We start from the raw sequence: 22895 nt of genomic DNA, 5'->3' as shown, positions 1-22895 counted from the left end.
TGATGCCAGTATGTAATTCAAAAGGAAGGCCTTGGTAGACTCTGACGCCAGTCCCTGATACTTACGTTGTGTCCGTGGTCAAATCTAAATGTATATGCAACAGTATCCTGGGCTCGAATCAGGGACCCTCTGAACACATCGACAACTGTCACCCGCGAAGCGTTGTTATCTGTCACTCCTCAAAAGCTGCGTCTCTTGCAGAGCAAGGAAAACAACTACTTCAAGGTCTTAGAGCGGGTGACGTCACCGATTGACAGGGGTGGAAAGAGTACTGAAATATCCTACTGCAGTTGAGGTACTGTTACTTTAATGACGTTTCACTGAAGTAGAGGTACAATTACTGACTTGAACTCTACAAGGTGTCAAGCGTTCCACAGGGATGCTGGCCCATGTTGACTCCAGTGCTTCCCACACTTGTGTCAAGTTGGCTGGATGTCCTTTGGGTGGTGGACCATTCTTGATACACATTGGAAAATGTTTAGCGTGAAAAAAACCAGAAGCGTTGCAGTTCTTGACACAAACCGGTGCGCCTGGCACCTAGTACCATACCCCGTTCAAAGGCACGTAAAAATGTTTATCTTGCCCATTCACCCTCTGAATGGCACACATACACAATCCATGTCTCAATTGTCTCAACGCTTAAAAATCCTCCTTTTACCTGTCTCCTCCCCTTCATCTACACAGATTGAAGTGGGTTTAACGCGTGACATCAATAAGGGATCACAGCGTTCACCTGGATTCACCTGGTCAGTCTATGTCATGGAAAAGAGCAGGTGTTCTTAATATTTTGTATACTCATGTGTATAGCTTAAGTACACTAACTTTTAGCACTAATTTAGCCAGAGGTTTATATATTAGCATGTGTCATTCAGGATGGATGGACACCAGGGTGTCTGTTTATGTGGTGTCGACTCCGTCTGTGTCCCAAATGGCACCCTATTCACTATGGGCCTTGGTCAACAGTAGTGCACTATATAGGGAATAGGGTGCCATTCTCTGGTCTAAAGTAGTGCACTATATAGGGAATAGGGTGCCATTTGGGATGAAGCCCGGGGTGTTTTGAAGGGGCTGTTATAGTGGAGTATTGATTCTTATAAAACAAGGCTTTTAGAGAATTAAAAAAGGTAGAACGTTGTGGACTCTAATTCCATTCCGCCATATGTTGTGTCTGAAATCAAAATGGCACCCTATTCCTTATAGAACACTATCTATGCACCCTATTCCTTATAGAACACTATCTATGCACCCTATTCCTTATAGAGCACTATCTATGCACCCTATTCCTTATAGAACACTATCTATGCACCCTATTCCTTATAGAACACTATCTATGCACCCTATTCCTTATAGAGCACTATCTATGCACCCTATTCCTTATAGAACACTATCTATGTACCCTATTCCTTATAGTGCACTATCTATGTATCTGTTTCGAAATAGTGTACACATTTTTGGCCAGAGCAACATAATGCCACAAAAGTAGTGCACTATATAGGGAATAGGTGTCATTCTCTGGTCTAAAGTAGTGCACTATATGGGAATAGGTGCCATTCTCTGGTCTAAAGTAGTGCACTATATAGGAATAGGGTGCCATTCTCTGGTCTAAAGTAGTGCACTATATAGGGAATAGGGTGCCATTCTCTGGTCTAAAGTAGTGCACTATATAGGGAATAGGGTGCCATTCTCTGAGTCTAAAGTAGTGCACTATATGGGAATAGGGTGCCATTCTCTGGTCTAAAGTAGTGCACTATATAGGGAATAGGGTGCCATTTGGGACGCAGGCCAGGCTACGTTTATTTTGGGAATATATATTTATTTCAAAGTAAAAACAAACAAATACATTTTGTCAAATCAGATCATGTACATTTTCATTCATTAATTTCTCAAAGATATTACATCAAAACAGATTCGCCCCACCCCACAGCCAAGGGTGTTTTGAACAGCTGCTAATAGTCTGTTTATAGTGGAATATTGACTCTGTTTCCCAGACCTTTAGCTTCCATAACCGTCTGTAATCTACTGCTTTGATCTGTATTCTGTTTGATGTGTTTTCTCTTTTAGTCCAGGCCATATGTGCCACATTTTAGGTGATACTTTCACTTTTTCATAAAAGCATGAAACTTGGTACACTTGTATAGTTTGGGGCCCTGAACATTTTCAGATATGGAACCATCGCAAAAATGCCTCCTGGTGGCTGTGGCTGGCATTTTCCATTCCGCCATAACCGTACAATGTATTTTCTGTCATAGGGGGGGTATACAGAAGATAGCCCTATTTGGTAAAAGACCAAGTCCATATTATGGCAAGAACAGCTCAAACAAGCAAAGAGAAACAGTCCATCATTACTTTAAGACATGAAGGTCAGTCAATACGGAACATTTCAAGAACTTTGAAAGTTTCTTCAAGTGCAGTCCCAAAAACCATCAAGCGCTATGATGAAACTGGCTCTCATGAGGACCACCACAGGAATGGAAGACCTAGAGTTACCTCTGCTGAAGAGGATAAGTTCATTAGAGTTACCAGCCTCAGAAATTGCAGCCCAAATAAATGCTTCACAGAGGTCAAGTAACAGACACATCTCAACATCAACTGTTCAGAGGAGACTGTGTGAATCAGGCCTTCATGGTCGAATTTCTGCAAAGAAACCACTACTTAAGGACACCAATAAGAAGAAGAGGCATGCTTGGGCCAAAAAACACGAGCAATGGACATTAGACTGGTGGAAATTTGTCCTTTGGTCTGGAGTCCAAATTTGAGATTTTTGGTTCCAACCGCCGTGTTTTTGTGAGATGCGGTGTCGGTGAACAGATGATCTCAACATGTGTATTTCCGACAGTGAAGCATGGCGGAGGAGGTGTTATGGTGTGGGGATGCTTTGCTGGTGACACTGTTTGTGATTTATTTAGAATTCAAGGCACACTTAACCAGCATGGCTACCACAGCATTCTGCAGCGATACACCATCCGATCTGGTGGGTCTATCATCTGTTTTTCAACAGGACAATGACCCATCACACCTCCAGGCTGTGTAAGGGCTATTTTACCAAGAAGGAGAGTGATGGAGTGCTGCATCAGATGACCTGGCCTTGATGTGACAAATCGTCCTTATACTGATCAAAGAACCAAACTATTTCAGAGTTTTTGTAGAATTAAGATAGACTTTATTACAATAGACAAAGCCGAGGTGGTTTGCAAAGCATCTCCCTTCTACCTTTCAGCTCTCCGTTTATAAAGTCCTATGTACAGTTGAAGTCGGAAGTTTACATACACTTTGGTTGGAGTCATTGAAACTCGTTTTTCAACCACTCCACAAATTTCTTGTTAACAAACTATAGTTTTGGCAAGTCGGTTAGGACATCTACTTTGTGCATGACACAAGTAATTTTTCCAACAATTGTTTACAGACAGATTATTTCACAGTATCACAATTCCAGTGAGTCAGCAGTTTATATACACTAAGTTGACTGTGCCTTTAAACAGCTTGGAAAATTCCAGAAAATGATGTCATGGCTTTAGAAGCTTCTGATAGGCTAATTGACATCATTTGAGTCAATTGGAGGTGTACCTGTGGATGTATTTCAAGGCCTACCTTCAAAATCAGTGCCTCTTTGCTTGACATCATGGGAAAATCAAAAGAAATCAGCCAAGACCTCAGAAAACAAATTCTAGACCTCCACAAGTCTGGTTCATCCTTGGGAGCAATTTCCAAATGCCTGAAGGTACCACGTTCATCTGTACAAACAATAGTACGCAAGTATAAACACCATGGGACCACGCAGCCGTCATACCGCTCAGGAAGGAGACGGGTTCTGTCTCCTAGAGATTAACGTACTTTGGTGAGAAAAGTGCAAATCAATCCCAGAACAACCACCTGAAGATGCTGGAGGAAACAGGTACAAAAGTATCTAAATCCACAGTAAAACGAGTCCTATATCGACATAACCTGAAAGGCCGCTCAGAAAGGAAGAAGCCACTACTCCAAAACCGCCATAAAAAAGCCAGACTACGGTTTGCAACTGTACATGGGGACAAAGATCTTACTTTTTGGAGAAATGTCCTCTGGTCTGATGAAACAAAAATAGAACTGTTTGGCCATAATGACCATCGTTATGTTTGGAGGAAAAAGGGGGTCGCTTGCAAGCCGAAGACCACCATTCCAACCGTGAAGCACGGGGTGGCAGCATCATGCTGTGGGGGTGCTTTGCTGCAGGAGGGACTGGTGCACTTCACAAAATAGATGGCATCATGAGGAAGGAAAATTATGTGGATATATTGAAGCAACATCTCAAGACATCAGTCAGGAAGTTAAAGCTTGGTCGCAAATGGGTCTTCCAAATGGACAATGACACCAAGCATACTTCCAAAGTTGTGGAAAAATGGCTTATGGACAACAAAGTCAAGGTATTGGAGTGGCCATCACAAAGCCCTGACCTCAATCCTATAGAACATTTGTGGGCAGAACTGAAAAAGCGTGTGCGAGCAAGGTGGCCTACAAACCTGACTCAGCTACACCAGCTCTGTCAGGAGGAATGGGCCAAAATTCACCCAACTTATTGTGGGAAGCTTGTGGAAGGCTACCCGAAACGTTTGACCCAAGTTAAACAATTTAAAGGCAATGTTACCAAATACTAATTGAGTGTATATAAACTTCTGACCCACAGGGAATGTGATGAAATAAATAAAAGCTGAAATAATTCATTCTCTCTACTATTATTCTGACATTTCACATTCTTAAAATAAAGTGGTGATCCTAACTGACAACTCCGTAGGGTTTGTGGTTTCCACTTTAAAATGACAGACTAGACTTGCCCTAGTGAATAACGTGTTAACCCCTACGGAGTTGTGTATTAATTATTATCCACGTAATGTTTCGCATTTCCTGTTGCAACAGGATTATTATCCTGTTGTGAGGGGCGGGGTCGAATTATGAATGTAGATCAGTATATAGTAGCCCCGTTATGGTGGTTATTGGTTATCATCTGGTCTAAACCCTGTTATGGTGGTTATAGGTTAACATCTGGTCTAGCCCCGTTATGTTGGTTATTGGTTAACATCTGGTCTAGCCCCGTTATGGTGGTTATAGGTTAACAGCTGGTCTAGCCCCGTTATGGTGGTTATTGGTTAACATCTGGTCTAGCCCCGTTATGGTGGTTATTGGTTAACATCTGGTCTAGCCCCGTTATGGTGGTTATTGGTTAACATCTGGTCTAGCCCCGTTATGGTGGTTATAGGTTAACATCTGGTCTAGCCCCGTTATGGTGGTTATTGGTTAACATCTGGTCTAGCCCCGTTACGGTGGTTATTGGTTAACATCTGGTCTAGCCCCGTTACGGTGGTTATTGGTTAACATCTGGTCTAGCCCCGTTACGGTGGTTATAGGTTAACAGCTGGTCTAGCCCCGTTACGGTGGTTATTGGTTAACAGCTGGTCTAGCCCCGTTATGTTGGTTATAGGTTAACATCTGGTCTAGCCCCGTTATGTTGGTTATTGGTTAACATCTGGTCTAGCCCCGTTATTACTTTTACATTTTAGTCATTTAGCAGACGCTCTTATCCAGAGCGACTTACAGTTAGTGAATACATATATATATATATATATTTTTTATACTGGCCCCCCGTGGGAATCGAACCCACAACCCTGGCGTTGCAAACGCCATGCTCTATCAACTGAGCTACATCCCTGCCGGCCATTCCCTCCCCTACCCTGGACGACGCTGGGCCAATTGTGCGCCACCCATGAGTCTCCCGGTCGCGGCCGGCGGCGACAGAGCCTGGATTCGAACCAGGATCTCTAGTGGCACAGCTAGCACTGCGATGCAGTGCCTTAGACCACTGCGCCACTCAGGAGACTCGCGCCACTCGTTATCGTGGTTATAGGTTAACAGCTGGTCTAGCCCCGTTACGGTGGTTATAGGTTAACAGCTGGTCTAGCCCCGTTATGTTGGTTATTGGTTAACATCTGGTCTAGCCCCGTTATGGTGGTTATAGGTTAACATCTGGTCTAGCCCCGTTATGGTGGTTATTGGTTAACATCTGGTCTAGCCCCGTTACGGTGGTTATTGGTTAACATCTGGTCTAAACCCTGTTATGGTGGTTATAGGTTAACATCTGGTCTAAACCCTGTTATGGTGGTTATAGGTTTAGCTGATATTGAGTGCCATGGTTGGTTTCTGTGTTTTTGTTTCGAATTGTTAGTGTTGGTCTCTTTTCTTGTTAGTTTCTCATTTTTTTCCATTTTGTTCTACTTTTCTAGTTATTGGCCTGTTTCTTCTGTTGGTAACATACTTCTATCAACTATCTAGGATAGAATGACCACAGACTAAATGCACCTTCCTTCTCAGACGTTTAATTTTAGGCTGGAGACCATAACGTGGTTAAGTATGGGACGGGTGGAGTGTCATTATATATATATATAAAAAAAATGCACCTTTATTTAACCAGGTAAGAAGCCAGTTGAGAACAGGTTCTCATTTCCAACTGCGACCTGGCCAAGATAAAGCAAAGCAGTGCGATAAAAACAACAACACAGAACTCCGTGACACTTACAATGCTATGAGAAGAGCAAGTCATGTAAAGACTAAAGTCCATAGATGGTGATCTAAGGATGACTTGCTGAAATTTTACATTTACATTTTAGTCATTTAGCAGACGCTCTTATCCAGAGCGACTTACAGTTAGTGAGTGCATACATTATTTTTTTATTTTTTTATACTGGTCCCCCGTGGGAATCGAACCCACAACCCTGGCATTGCAAGCGCCATGCTCTACCAACTGAGCTACACGGGACCTTTATATAAATCACTTATATAACAGGACATATATTAAAACTGTGCTATGGGACATTTGTTCTGTCTGCCTGATCCTGTCTTAACAATGCTGTGAGGTGAGAGGAGAATAGGTGAGTGAAGTCTCTGGCTGGCTGATCCTGTCTTAACAATGCTGTGAGGTGAGAGGAGAATAGGTGAGTGAGGTCTCTGTCTGCCTGATCCTGTCTTGGAACTGAGACGTTAAACAATTTACGAGCGCTAACGTTTAAGAAAATGTCCATTTGGTACTAGCTGATACTATTCTATGTGTCACTTCTCCACTCGGTTCCCTGAAGGTTTGTAAACATCTTTGTGAAAATATATTGTTCTTCTGCTATTATCTACCACAACAACAACTATGAGTATTTGTTCCACGTCTACCACAAGCACTAGTATCATAACTATCAGTAGCAGTGTTTCACCATAGTGAAGGCGTGGGCTCAGGTTTTCTTGGTCTTTGTTTTTTTTTGGTTGGATAGGTTTCTCAATTTCTGTTTTAGGTTTTTTCATTTTTCATTAAACCATTTCTCATGGTTGTTCATTTTTGTAGGTTGTCTGCTTGACATTTTTTGATTTGATATGGAAGGTGAAAGGTCAAATATACTGTTTAGGTTTTCTGCTACCCTCCTTCCATCTATAGCGTTTTATTAATAGTATGCAGTTTGTTCGGCTTTGATTTATCATGATTCAGTATTTCAAGTAGACTGTGATTTTGCTGTGGTCTGATAGTGGTGTCAGTGGGCTGGCTGTGAACGCTCTGAGAGATTCTGGGTAGAGGTCAGTGATGAAGTAGTCTACAGTACTACTGCCAAGGGATGAGCTATAGGTGTACCTACCATAGGAGTCCCCTCGAAGCCTTCCATTGACTATGTACAGCGTGTGACAGAGCTGCAGGAGTTGTGACCTGTTTTTGTTGGTTATGTCGTAGTTGTGTCTAGGGGGGCATATTGGGTGTAGGTGTTTGTCCCACTGTGTACTGAGGGTGTCAGGTTCTTGTCCAGTTCTGGCTGTGTACTGAGGGTGTCAGGTTCTTGTCCAGTTCTGGCTGTGTACTGAGGGTGTCAGGTTCTTGTCCAGTTCTGGCATTTACAGTGCCTTCAGATTTTTGAAAATATTCAATCAATTTTGAATTCAGTCTGTAACACAACAACATGTGGAATAAGTCAAGGGGTGTGAATACTTTCTGAAGGCACTTTAGGTCGGCACAGACTAGTACATGTCCCTGGGCCTGGAAATGGTTGATCTCCCCCTGTAACCTAGAGGGCAACCAGTGGGTCCATCTCCTCTATACCATGTTTCTTGTAGGATGACAATGTCTGTATTTAAAATGTATTTGATGAAGTCTTGGTTCCTGCTCTTTAGGCTAAAGGCAGATGACCTCAGGCCTTGGATATTCCAGGATGAGATAATGAAGGCTTCGTGCTCCATAATGTCCAGTGTTGTTAATTGTGTGGTTTAGGCTCAGACCATTAGCTGTGAGCAGAGTGTTGTAGTCGGGGTTGGATAATGCATGCACTCACTACTGTAAGTGGCTCTGGATAAGAGCGTCTGCTAAATGACAAAAATGTAGTCATTTACATTTTAGGGGGGGGGGTTCTCACAGGTCTGGGAGGAAGTCTTGCTGGTCTGGGTGGGGTGCTGGGGCTGCGGTTGAGTGTGATGTCTTTCAGAGTTCTGGCAAAGGTTGGGACTGTCGCTTTGTAGAGGTGGACCTGGTCATAGAGGGGTGCGGTGATGGTTGGGACTGTCGCTCTGTAGAGGTGGACCTGGTCATAGAGGGGTGCGGTGATGGTTGGGACTGTCGCTCTGTAGAGGTGGACCTGGTCATAGAGGGGTGCGGTGATGGTTGGGACTGTCGCTCTGTAGAGGTGGACCTGGTCATAGAGGGGTGCGGTGATGGTTGGGACTGTCGCTCTGTAGAGGTGGACCTGGTCATAGAGGGGTGCGGTGATGCCTGGGACTGTTGCTCTGTAGAGGTGGACCTGGTCATAGAGGGGTGCGGTGATGGTTGGGACTGTCGCTCTGTAGAGGTGGACCTGGTCATAGAGGGGTGCGGTGATGGTTGGGACTGTCGCTCTGTAGAGGTGGACCTGGTCATAGAGGGGTGCGGTGATGCCTGGGACTGTCGCTCTGTCGAGGTGGACCTGGTCATAGAGGGGTGCGGCGATGGTTGCATTTACCCGCTGTATGGTAGCAGGTTGGAGATAACTCTTGAGTTGGGAATGGGGAAGAGGCTCTTTCAAATCACTCCCTTGAGTGCTGTGGCTACCCTTTCCTGCTGGGCCTCAAGGTCATATGTTACACAAGTCACACTGTGGTGTTGAGGCTGTGGTCCGGGTCTGAGGTGGGCTGTTTCCGCTGGCTTCTCTGGGGGAGTGTCCTGCTCTCTGTCACACCTCAGATTTCTCACCTCCTCCTTCAGTGATGTTAGCTGGACTGTGTGTTTCTCACTCTCTCTCTCTCTCTCTCTCTCTCTCTCTCTCTCTCTCTCTCTCTCTCTCTCTCTCTCTCTCTCTCTCTCTCTCTCTCTCTCTCTCTCTCTCTCTCTCTCTCTCTCTCTCTCTCTCTCTCTCTCTCTCTCTCTCTCTCTCTCTCTCTCTCTCTCTCTCTCTCTCTCTCTCTCTCTCTCTCTCTCTCTCTCTCTCTCTCTCTCTCTCTCTCTCTCTCTCTCTCTCTCTCTCTCTCTCTCTCTCTCTCTCTCTCTCTCTCTCTCTCTCTCTCTCTCTCTCTCTCTCTCTCTCTCTCTCTCTCTCTCTCTCTCTCTCTCTCTCTCTCTCTCTCTCTCTCTCTCTCTCTCTCTCTCTCTCTCTCTCTCTCTCTCTCGTTTTGTCACCTCAGTCCAGAGTGCAGCCAGTTCTCCCAGACAGCCATCCATCTCCCCCTTCAGCCCTCTGGGCCTTGTTGGGGGGGGGGGGGGGGGGGGGGGTTGCTGTGCTGGTCTGTTTTGTGGGTCTGTGCTGGTCTGTTTTGTGGGTCTGTGCTGGTCTGTTTTGTGGGTCTGTGCTGGTCTGTTTTGTGGGTCTGTGCTGGTCTGTTTTGTGGGTCTGTGCTGTCTGTTTTGTGGGTCTGTGCTGGTCTGTTTTGTGGGTCTGTGCTGGTCTGTTTTGTGGGTCTGTGCTGGTCTGTTTTGTGGGTCTGTGCTGTCTGAAGTGTGTGGACTAGCTCTCTGAGCTCCATCTCTCTCCTGCTCTGTGAATGTATCTCTCTCTCTGCAATGGAGGAGGAGTGCAGTTGTGGGACCTGGGTCTGTTCAGTAATGGGGGGCTGCTCGTCTGCGTGGCAGTTTCAGGTGGGGGTGTGATTAGATTTAGCTCAGGATTAGCTCAGGATCAGGATTAGCTCAGGATCAGGATTAGCTCAGGATCAGGATTAGCTCGGGATCAAGATGCTCCTGCTGTGCTCTCGCTTTGAGTCCCGGTTTCCCTGCACCATTACTGTTCCAGCCTTGTACACGTTGACAGAGGTTGTTTCAATTTCCTCAATGTCTAGTATTCTGAGTTCCCCCCCCCCCTGGGCCAATACCCTCTCTCTTGACATAGGGGTAGTGTGCTCTTATACCACTGTGTCATGCCAGGGGATGGTCTGTGTAGGAAATTAAGTTGCTTACGTTCCCCTCTTTGTAGCAGTCAGCAAATAGTGTCTCTGGATTGTCCTTGAGGAGCTTCTTTTAGTACTTATTCCGTGCAGTGTTATTTTTTTTATATTTAAAGGGTGCTGTACTGTGATGACTTCTGCACAGGGGAAGCCATGGCGCAGGGGGCCAAAGAGGCTGTGATGACTTCTGCACAGGGGAAGCCATGGCGCAGGGGGCCAAAGAGGCTGTGATGACTTCTGCACAGGGGAAGCCATGGCGCAAGGGGCCAAAGAGGCTGTGATGCTCTGCTGCACAGGGGAAGCCATGGCGCAAGGGGCCAAAGAGGCTGTGATGCTCTGCTGCACAGGGGAAGCCATGGCGCAAGGGGCCAAAGAGGCTGTGATGCTCTGCTGCACAGGGGAAGCCATGGCGCAGGGGGCCAAAGAGGCTGTGATGCTCTGCTGCACAGGGGAAGCCATGGCGCAAGGGGCCAAAGAGGCTGTGATGCTCTGCTGCACAGGGGAAGCCATGGCGCAGGGGGCCAAAGAGGCTGTGATGCTCTGCTGCACAGGGGAAGCCATGGCGCAAGGGGCCAAAGAGGCTGTGATGCTCTGCTGCACAGGGGAAGCCATGGCGCAGGGGGCCAAAGAGGCTGTGATGCTCTGCTGCACAGGGGAAGCCATGGCGCAGGGGGCCAAAGAGGCTGTGATGCTCTGCTGCACAGGGGAAGCCATGGCGCAGGGGGGCCAAAGAGGCTGTGATGCTCTGCTGCACAGGGGAAGCCATGGCGCAGGGGGCCAAAGAGGCTGTGATGCTCTGCTGCACAGGGGAAGCCATGGCGCAGGGGGCCAAAGAGGCTGTGATGCTCTGCTGCTATTGTTGTCTATTACTTTTATGGTTCCAGGAGCTTCAGCCTGAACATTATTCACTCAGCGAAAATCCAATCTCCCTCCCCTCCCTCCCTCCCTCCCTCCCTCCCTCCCTCCCTCCCTCCCTCCCTCCCTCCCTCCCTCCCTCCCCCCTCCCTCCCTCTCCTACAGGCAGCTGAGTAATTCTTCATCATCCTACTGTGTTCAGTACAGAGCTGTTTGAGTGACTGACCCGATGTGTGTGGGTGTGTGTAAAGCAAAGCTCGGTTTGATGCTTGATGATGGGAAAGAAAAAGGGCTTTTCATTGATCTGACTTTCATTTATCTGCATGTCCAGCCCTTATATTTAGCCTCACAATTACCATTTTATTTTCAGGATAACCAGGGCTACAAGTAGAACACAAAACAATTTGGCATAAACAGTTTCATTCATGAGTTTTATTGACAAATGTCAATACAAAAAATAAGGTCTGCCAAAGCAAAAACCGCCCTTGTCTCACAAACAGAAGTATGTAGCTCAAACACACAACGCTGCAAAGACCGACTCCTTCCTCTCTCGGCTACCGACTCCTTCCTCTCTCGGCTACCGACTCCTTCCTCTCTCGGCTACCGACTCCTTCCTCTCTCTGCTCCTAACTCCCAGCCAACATAGTTGTGGGCTTGGTAAGGGAGCCAGACATTGGTGGCATTCCTGCCTGACTAGATTGCGACCCCTGCAAGATCTTACAATGCTTGGATAGGTGTTTAACCACACAGCAATCTAATGCCCGACTGTGCAGTCGATGACATGGCACACAACCATTGGTTGATGCAATGCAACATCTGCAATGTAGTCAGGCAGGAATTCCATGAATCTGCATTAATATTATGGAGCAGTTTTAAAGGTATATTCAGCGATTCACTTAGTAAACAGCCAATGGTCAGTCAGACTTCCGCAACAAATACGAGTATGGGGCACAAGCCTAACATAACTGCTTTGGTCCTGCATCTATCACGTTGCAGCAGAGTGAAGCATGTATGCATTATGTTGAGCGTGTAACGTACAGTGTTTATTTTATATACAGCAGTACTCTGTGTAAAACCCACTGTATGTCACCCTCAAGGACATTCAAGTTCATCCCATCCTACCCTATCCCATCCCATCCTACCCCACCCTACCCTACCCCACCCAACCCTAGCCCATCCTACCCTATTCCATCCTATCCCATCCTACCCTATCCCATCCTACCCTATCCCATCCTATCCCACCCTACCCTATCCCATCCCATCCCACCCTACCCCATCCCATCCTATCCTAGCCCATCCTACCCTACCCCATCCTACCCTATCCCATCCTACCTACCTACCCTACCCTATCCCATCCTATCCCATCCTATCCAACCCTATCCTACCCTAGCCCATCCTACCCTATCCCATCCTACCCTATCCTACCTACCCTATCCCATCCTACCCTAGCCCATCCTACCCTATCCTACCTACCCTATCCCATCCTACCCTATCCTACCTACCCTATCCCATCCTATCCTACCCTATCCCATCCCATCCTATCCCATCCCATCCTACCCTATCCCATCCTACCCTATCCAATCCTACCCTATCCCATCCTACCCTATCCCATCCTATCCCATCCTACCCTACCCTAGCCCGTCCTACCCTATCCCATCCTACCCCATCCTACCCTATCCCATCCTACCCTATCCCATCCTACCCCATCCTACCCTATCCCATCCTACCCTATCCCATCCGCTCATGGCAACATTATCTTCTTTATTTTATACGTTTTCATATCAAGTTCCCCCCTCTTCGGAGGACAAAAATAAACGTTGTTTTAACAGCTTTTTCTTTTGTTGTTACATTCTACATACATACACCTAAAAACTGTGATGTTTCACATACATTCTGAACCTGTCTAATCGCATAGTATCTACAGATTGTAAGTTAAAGATAATTATTTTTACTAAAAGTATTATATTGTTGATTGATTGACTATGGTTTCCAAATCTCCCAACAGTGCTATTTGTATGGTTAATTTGAGATAAATGTTGTGATTTTACAGCCATTCCTGAACCTGTGATCAGAAAAAAGCTGCATAGGGGCAATACCAAAATAAGTGATCTAATGATTCTGTGTCTTCGTGGCAAAATCTGCAGCGCTGAGATGGTTGTATGCCCCATATACAGAACATTCTGTTTAAGTATAACTTTTGTATGACTGATGCTTTTAGTGAGAGGTTTAATGCTTTAATATTTAATAATTTTAGCCCCCCAAACTCATATTCATTATATAAACAAGCATGTTTTATTTTGTCTGGCTTGCCATTGCAAATGTATAAAAACAGAAATACCTTATTTAGATAAGTATTCAGACCCTTTGCCTAGGAGACTCAAAAATTGAGCTCCGGTGCATCCTGTTTCCACTGATCATCCTTGAGTCCACCTGTAGTAAATTCAATTGATTGGACATGATTTGGAAAGGCACACACCCGTCTATATAAGGTCCCACAGTTGACAGTGCATGTCAGAGCAAAAACCAAGCCATGAGGTTGAAGGAATTGTCCGTAGAGCTCTGAGACAGGATTGTGTCGAGGCACAGATCTGGGGAAGGGTACCAAAAAATGTCTGCAGCATTGAAGGTCCCCAAGAACACAGTGGCCTCCATCATTCTTAAATGGAAGAAGTTTGGAACCACCAAGACTCTTCCTATAGCTGGCCGCCCCGGCCAACCTGGCCAATCGGGGAGAAGGGCCTTGGTCAGGGAGGTGACCAAGAACCCAATGGTCACTCTGACAGAGCTCTAGAGTTCCTCTGTGGAGATGGGAGAACCTTCCAGAAGGACAACCATCTCTGCAGCACTCCACCAATCAGGCCTTTATGGTAGAGTGGCCAGACGGAAGCCACTCCTCAGTAAAAGGCACATGACAGCCTGCTTGGAGTTTGCCAAAAGGCACCTAAAGGACTCTCAGACCATGAGAGACAAGATTCTCTGGTCTGATGAAGCCAAGATTGAACTCTTTGGCCTGAATGCCTCTTAAAAGGAATGCTCCTAATCTCAGTTTGTTACCTGTATAAAAGACACCTGTCCACAGAAGCAATCAATCAATCAGATTCCAAACTCTCCACCATGGCCAAGACCAAAGAGCTCTCCAAGGATGTCAGGGACAAGATTGTAGACCTACAAAAGGCTGGAATGGGCTACAAGACCATCGCCAAGCAGCTTGGTGAGAAGGTGACAACAGTTGGTGCGATAATTCGCAAATGGAAGAAACACAAAATAACTGTCAATTTCCCTTGGCCTGGGGCTCCATGCAAGATCCCACCTCGTGGAGTTGCAATGATCATGAGAACGGTGAGGAATCAGCCCAGAACTACACGGGAGGATCTTGGCAATGATCTCTTGGCAGCTGGGACCATAGTCACCAAGAAAACAATTGGTAACACACTACGCCGTGAAGGACTGAAATCCTGCAGCGCCCGCAAGGTCCCCCTGCTCAAGAAAGCACATATACAGGCCCGTCTGAAGTTTGCCAATGAACATCTGAATGATTCAGAGGAGAACTTGGTGAAAGTGTTGTGGTCAGATGAGACCAAAATTGAGCTCTTTGGCATCAACTCAACTCGCTGTGTTTGGAGGAGGAGGAATGCTGCCTATGACCCCGAGAACACCATCCCCACCGTCAAACATGGAGGTGGAAACATTATGCTAAGGTGGTGTTTTTCTGCTAAGGGGACAGGACAACTTCACAGCATCAAAGGGACGATGGATGGGGCCATGTACCGTCAAATCTTGGGTGAGAACCTCCTTCCCTCAGCTAGGGCATTGAAAATGGGTCGTGGATGGGTATTCCAGCATGACAATGACCCAAAACACACGGCCAAGGCAACAAAGGAGTGGCTCAAGAAGAAGTACATTAAGGTCCTGGAGTGGCCTAGCCAGTCTCCAGACCTTAATCCCATAGAAAATCTGTGGAGGGAGCTGAAGGTTCGAGTTGCCAAACGTCAGCCTCGAAACCTTAATGACTTGGAGAAGATCTGCAAAGAGGAGTGGGACAAAATCCCTCCTGAGATGTGTGCAAACCTGGTGGCCAACTACAAGAAACGTCTGACCTCTGTGATTGCCAACAAGGGTTTTGCCACCAAGTACTAAGTCATGTTTTGAAGAGGGGTCAAATACTTATTTCCCTCATTAAAATGCAAATCAATTTATAACATTTTTGACATGTGTTTTTCTGGATCTTTTTGTTGTTATTCTGTCTCTCACTGTTCAAATAAACCTACCATTAAAATTATAGACTGATCATGTCTTTGTCAGTGGGCAAACGTACAAAATCAGCAGGGGATCAAATACTTTTTTCCCTCACTGTAACTGGCCTTTCGGATAGTCTGAGTGCACTTATTTCTCATTTGCCTGAACGAGAGCCAGTCAGCCTGAGTAAGCGTGTGCCGAGCCTTCGGGAAATTGAATTCTTGAGGTGGAGTAACTCTGCCAGATCACAGTCGAACCAGGGACTGAACCTGCTTTTAATTATAATTTTCTTTATGGGGGCGTTAACAATACCACTCAAAAAAGAAGGTCCAAGCGTCTTCGACAGAGGGGATCAAGCTGATTCTATACCAATTTACAGAGGCAAGGTCATGAAGGAAGGCTTTATCATTAAAGTTCTTTAGCAAGCAAGCGTCTATGACAAATCTGGACAGGTCGTTTCACTGAGTAGCCATTACGAACACAGGCTGTAAAACAGTGATCACTAAGGTCATTACAGAAAAGTAATAGTGGATATTTAAGTAGATCAAAAAAGGTTTAATATCCCTCAACTGGTATGGCAACGTTATCTTGCTCCGTTTCAGCTTAAAGGGATATTGCGAGATTGAGATTTCGGTCATTTTTCTCCCCTAGTTAGACAAACTCATGGATGCAACTTTTATGTCTCTGCATGCAGTTTGGAGAAAGCAGGGAAATAGACCTACTAACTACTCCAAAGCTGGGTGGTTGGTCATTTATAGTCTTACGAATCTATACATAGTGATCGACCTTTCATGAATTCGTAAAATTTGAGTGATAATCAGAAGAAAAAGAGATTCTATCCACTTCCTCATTCTGTCCAGTTGTCGCATAGAGATGAGATCACAACGTTGTGCCCGTGCGCTCACAGATGCCATAATGGGACGGATACAATGTTGCGATCTACAGTTGAAGTCAGAAGTTTACATACGCCTTAGCCAAATACATTTAAACTCAGTTTTTCACAATTCCTGACATTTAATCCTAGTAAAAATTCCCTGTTTTAGGTCAGTTAGGATCACCACTTTATTTTAAGAATGTGAAATGTCAGAAAAATTGTAGAGAGAATGATTTATTTAAGCTTTTATTTCTTTAATCACATTCCCAGTGGGTCAGAAGTTTACATACACTCAATTAGTATTTGGTAGCATTGCCTTTAAATAGTTTAACTTGGGTCAAACGTAGCCTTCCACAAGCTTCCCACAATAAGTTGGGTGAATTTTGGCCCATTCCTTCTGACAGAGCTGGTGTAACTGAGTCGGATTTGTAAGCCTCCTTGCACGCACACACTTTTTCAGTTCACCCCACACATTTTCTATAGGATTGAGGTCAGGACTTTGAGTTGAGTTTGAGTTTGAGTTTATTTTTACAGGGACAGTGCACATTAATCAACGTTTCATGGCCACTCCAATACCTTGACTTTGTTGTCCTTAAGCCGTTTTGCCACTACTTTGGAAGTATGCTTGTGGTCATTGTCCATTTGGAAGACCCATTTGCGACCAAGCTTTAACTTCCTGACTGATGTCTTGAGATGTTGCTTCAATATATCCACATAATTTTCCTTCCTCATGATGCCATCTATTTTGTGAAGTGCACCAGTCCCTCCTGCAGCAAAGCACCCCCACAGCATGATGCTGCCACCCCCGTGCTTCACGTTGGGATGGTGTTCTTCGGCTTGCAAGCGACCCCCTTTTTCCTCCAAACATAACGATGGTCATTATGGCCAAACAGTTCTATTTTTGTTTTATCAGACCAGAGGACATTTCTCCAAAAAGTACGATCTTTGTCCCCATGTACAGTTGCAAACCGTAGTCTGGCTTTTTTATGGCGGTTTTGGAGTAGTGGCTTCTTCCTTGCTGAGCGGCCTTTCAGGTTATGTCGATATAGACCTCGTTTTACTGTGGATATAGATACTTTTGTACCTGTTTCCTCCAGCATCTTCTGGGATTGTTCTGGGATTGATTTGCACTTTTCACACCAAAGTATGTTCATCTCTAGGAGACAGAACGCGTCTCCTTCCTGAGCGGTATGACGGCTGCATGGTCCCATGGTGTTTATACTTGCGTACTATTGTTTGTACAGATGAACGTGGTACCTTCAGGCATTTGGAAATTGCTCCCAAGGATGAACCAGATTTGTGGAGGTCTACAATTCTTTTTCTGAGGTCTTGGCTGATTTCTTTTGATTTTCCCATGATGTCAAGCAAAGAGGCACTGAGTCTGAAGGTAGGCCTTGAAATACATCCACAGGTACACCTCCAATTGACTCAAATTATGTCAATTAGCCTATCAGAAGCTTCTAAAGCCATGACATCATTTTCTGGAATTTTCCAAGCTGTTTAAAGGCACAGTCAACTTAGTGTATGTAAACTTCTGACCCACTGGAATTGTGATACAGTGAATTATAAGTGAAATAATCTGTCTGTAAACAATAGTTTGAAAAATTACTTGTGTCATGCACAAAGTAGATGTCCTAACCGACTTGCCAAAACTATAGTTTGTTAACAAGAAATTTGTGGAGTGGTTGAAAAACGAGTTTTAATGACTCCAACCTAAGTGTATGTAAACTTCCTATGAGACAACAGGACAGAATGAGGAAGTAGGTAGTATTTAGAAGGTCTATTTCCCTGCTATTGAGAAGAGCTGGTTACTGTACCTGGAGACTTCCAGCAATTGCGCTAAGCTAACAGTATGCTAACATCAATGATCTCGATACCTCGAAAGTATCCCTTCAATGTTACTCTAGTCTGGACATCATTCATTCTGCTCATTATTCAACCCCTCTCCTTTCCCTTGGTCAGGTCATTACTGTGGAAGAGATGTGTTGTCCGTCAACCTACCTCTACCTGGTCAAATAAGAGTTAATGCATAGTTCTTACCAGTCAACCTACCTCTACCTGGTCAAATAAGAGTTAATGCATAGTTCTTACCAGTCAACCTACCTCTACCTGGTCAAATAAGAGTTAATGCATAGTTCTTACCAGTCAACCTACCTCTACCTGGTCAAATAAGAGTTAATGCATAGTTCTTACCAGTCAACCTACCTCTACCTGGTAAAATAAGAGTTAATGCATAGTTCTTACCAGTCAACCTACCTCCACCTGGTCAAATAAGAGTTCATAATAAGAGCTCTGCATCCTCCAAAGATAGAGAGGGTCTGTTCATGGCTTGAGCGGAGGAAGGTGATGGAGTCATTAGTAAATAGTATACATTAGAATAAGGTTTAATAAAGTTCTTACCAGCGACAGGTTGTTTGGAGGGAAACAGCTTGTTGTCCACCGTAATGCTGATGTCACAAAACACCTCCTCCTCATCTCGGTCTGCATCCAGCTGGAGAAGGAAGGACAACAGCAGGATTTAGAATCTAAGGACTACAGCAGGATTTAGAATCTAAGGACAACAGCAGGATTTAGAATCTAAGGACAACAGCAGGATTTAGAATCTAAGGACAACAGCAGGATTTAGAATATAAGGACTACAGCAGGATTTAGAATCTAAGGACAACAGCAGGATTTAGAATCTAAGGACTACAGCAGGATTTAGAATCTAAGGACTACAGTTACTTTAGGTTGTATAATCTAAGGACTACAGTTACTTTAGGTTTTATAATCTAAGGACTACAGTTACTTTAGGTTTTATAATCACGTCTATGGACTACAGTTACTTTAGGTTTTATAATCTAAGGACTACAGTTACTTTAGGTTTTATAATCTAAGGACTACAGTTACTTTAGGTTTTATAATCTAAGGACTACAGTTACTTTAGGTTTTATAATCTAAGGACTACAGTTACTTTAGGTTTTATAATCACGTCTATGGACTACAGTTACTTTAGGTTTTATAATCTAAGAACTACAGTAACTTTAGGTTTTATAATCTAAGGACTACAGTTACTTTAGGTTTTATAATCTAAGAACTACAGTTACTTTAGGTTTTATAATCTAAGGACTACAGTTACTTTAGGTTTTATAATCTAAGGACTACAGTTACTTTAGGTTTTATAATCTAAGAACTACAGTTACTTTAGGTTTTATAATCTAAGGACTACAGTTACTTTAGGTTTTATAATCACGTCTATGGACTACAGTTACTTTAGGTTTTATAATCTAAGGACTACAGTTACTTTAGGTTTTATAATCTAAGGACTACAGTTACTTTAGGTTTTATAATCTAAGAACTACAGTTACTTTAGGTTTTATAATCTAAGGACTACAGTTACTTTAGGTTTTATAATCACGTCTATGGACTACAGTTACTTTAGGTTTTATAATCTAAGAACTACAGTTACTTTAGGTTTTATAATCTAAGGACTACAGTTACTTTAGGTTTTATAATCTAAGAACTACAGTTACTTTAGGTTTTATAATCTAAGGACTACAGTTACTTTAGGTTTTATAATCTAAGGACTACAGTTACTTTAGGTTTTATAATCACGTCTATGGACTACAATTACTTTAATACAGATATTAGGCTTTAGAATCACATCTAATGACTACAGTTTCTTTATAAAATCACATACAGGACATCTAAGGACTGGTTCCGTGGTTGCCAATGGCGCCATGAGGCTGCCTAGCATGCAATGTTTTGATTTGATTGATGGAGAGAAGCCCGAATACAGAGGTGTACAGAGATGACAGATGACCATGACTGCGTGGAGGACTAAGTTATAGGTGACTCCTGAATTACTATTGAAGTGTGGTGTGCTTTCTGGCGCCTCGTGACTGCCGTAGCATCACACAAGTGGGTGCTGCATTTTGGTAGTAGTGAAGAGTAGCTAGCTAGCTACAAGTGTCTAGTACGGAACTCTAACGTCATCTGACTGACTCCTACTACGAAGCCACAGACGGCGTATATGGCGATAAACCGTGATGACAACGTGCTGCCTGCTGCTGCCTGGCTCCCCCACGGTCTGCGTTCCATTGATCTCTTTACCGCATTTATAACTTTAAGCAGAGCAACATTCGCTTCACTCTTGCCTCTCCCTCTACTGCTCCGCTGTCCCTGTGTCTGGGCTGCAGTCCTCAGTGTCTTTAGGGAAGCCCGGTCTCTTCTCCTGGTCTTCAGGGAAGCCCGGTCTCTTCTCCTGGTCTTCAGGGAAGCCCGGTCTCTTCTCCTGGTCTTCAGGGAAGCCCGGTCTCTTCTCCTGGTCTTCAGGGAAGCCCGGTCTCTTCTCCTGGTCTTCAGGGAAGCCCGGTCTCTTCTCCTGGTCTTCAGGGAAGCCCGGTCTCTTCTCCTGGTCTTCAGGGAAGCCCGGTCTCTTCTCCTGGTCTTCAGGGAAGCCCGGTCTCTTCTCCTGGTCTTCAGGTTCACAGTGATCACAGTACAGACCGTTCCTAGCAGAGCCCATCAGTGAAGAGTACACTCTAGGATGTGGAGTCAATGCCAAAGGGGTCCCTCTCCAGCAAAAAGGTATTGGTAACAGAGGCACACACACATTCACGTTATTATAATGTGTCATGGTGATGTACGACAGCACACCAGTACTCCCCACTGTCCTCCAGTGAGAGGTTAGAGAGGAGGGAGGGCGAGACCAAATCCTCAGGCATTTTGACCCTCAGATGGTCTTCACATGTCCAGAATGACATGGTCCATCTGAACAGTCCGTCTGAACCACACCTCCTCGTCAGACAAAGTGAGATTAGAGTTACAGCTAAGAACAACCTTTCCTTCTGAGAAGAACTCTGTGACCTGGGGCACACCAACAACCCATCAACTCCTTTTACTTCAGGCTCCATACTCAGTGTGGAACCATGGCTGAGGGTCTATAGATTCATACTCAGTGTGGAAGCATGGCTGAGGGTCTATAGACAACATTCATAATCAGAGTATAACCATGGCTGAAGGTATATAGGTCCATAATCAGTGTAGAACCATGGCTGAAGGTATATACTGTCACGAGTTACAAAGCCAGAACCCAGAAGCAGACCAGGACAAGGTAAGTTGAAACGAAGGTGAGTGTTTATTTACAAATTCAAGAGTGATGCTGAATAATCCAGGGAACAGAGCGGGCGGCGTTGATTAGTTGTTGGGGGTGCAGTGGTTGATCCCATCATGAGTCGGGCAGCCGCCCGACCACCAGGCAGAGGTTGGATGAAGGTTCCGGACGGGTGACTGCAGATGGAACAAAACGGAGGTAAGTAAACAACAAACCAACAAGGTGCAAAAAACAACAAAACTAACGCTAGGCTCTAAGACTGATACTCTGGTAAACCTACTGTTCATGGCTAACGATCCGGCAGGGAATGGATGTTAGGCCAGAGCCTAAGAAGGGTGATGATCAGGACCAGGTGTGCAGATTGCTGATGGGATGCAGGTGCGGAAATCAAGGAGCTCCCGGAGCGTTCCCGAACCCTCGGGAAACTGGAGATCACGAACAGAAAAACTAGTCCACAGACAGGACCCGACTCAGACTGCCGGGATCGTTACAGTACCCCCTCGACGAACGCCACCGGGCGGACTCCCGGAGCGCCAGGATGGAGCGGTAGAAGTCACGGATGAGGTCAGCATCTAGGATCTGTCGCCGCGGAATCCAACTCCTCTCTTCAGGACCATACCCCTCCCAGTCCACGAGATACTGGAAACCCCGGCCCCGCCGTCTGGAATCCATGATGCGTCGCACCGTGTAGGCAGGACCACCTCCGATCATCCGAGGAGGAGGAGGAGGAGGCGGAGGAGGCAACAGAGGACTGAGGAAAACAGGCTTGAGGCAGGAGACATGAAAGGTGGGATGGACTCTGAGCGTCCTCGGTAGTTTGAGTCGAACGGCCACTGGATTGATCACCTTCTCCACCACAAACGGACCAATGAACTTCGGTAACAACTTCCTAGACTCAGTCCGTAACGGAAGATCCCGTGTGGCCAACCAGACCCCTATCTCCGATGGTATAGGTGGGAGCGGGGATCCGGCGACGATTCGCCTGGAGCTGATACCGGTCCGAAACTCTAAGGAGTGCCTTTCTGGCCCGATGCCAGGTCCGGTGGCAACGCAGAATATGGGCCTGAACAGAAGGCACTGAGAGCTCCTTCTCCTGAGAAGGGAACAGGGGAGGTTGGTAGCCATACAGGCACTGGAAGGGAGACATCCCAGTGGCAGATGTAGGGAGAGTATTGTGGGCATACTCAACCCAAGGCAACTGAGAGACCCAGGAGGTGGGGTTGGAAGAGACCAGGCAGCGTAGCGTGGATTCCATCTTCTGGTTGGCTCTCTCCGCCTGACCATTGGATTGGGGGTGAAAACCAGATGTGAGACTGACTGTAGCTCCAATGGCCAAACAGAAGGACTTCCAGACAGCAGAGGTAAACTGAGGGCCACGGTCGGAAACGATATCACTGGGCAAACCGTGGACCCTGAAAACCTCCCTAACCAGGATCT

General features: G+C 45.4%; 1 protein-coding gene across 1 annotated transcript in view; it reads right to left on the bottom strand.

Moving 5' to 3' along the window:
- Positions 1-22895, bottom strand: part of ak5 (adenylate kinase 5) — a 204959-nt gene that overhangs the window by 63630 nt on the left and 118434 nt on the right. Inside the window, exon 7 of the mRNA XM_041895479.2 lies at positions 18764-18854. Coding sequence (XP_041751413.2) covers positions 18764-18854 — 91 coding nt within the window. The remainder of the gene's footprint in view (positions 1-18763; positions 18855-22895) is intronic.

Source organism: Coregonus clupeaformis, unplaced genomic scaffold (assembly GCF_020615455.1).
Source record: "Coregonus clupeaformis isolate EN_2021a unplaced genomic scaffold, ASM2061545v1 scaf0105, whole genome shotgun sequence".
Classification (NCBI taxonomy): domain Eukaryota; kingdom Metazoa; phylum Chordata; class Actinopteri; order Salmoniformes; family Salmonidae; genus Coregonus; species Coregonus clupeaformis.
The sequence above is the reverse complement of the archived record's forward strand: the minus strand, read 5'-3'. Positions and strand labels throughout refer to the sequence as shown.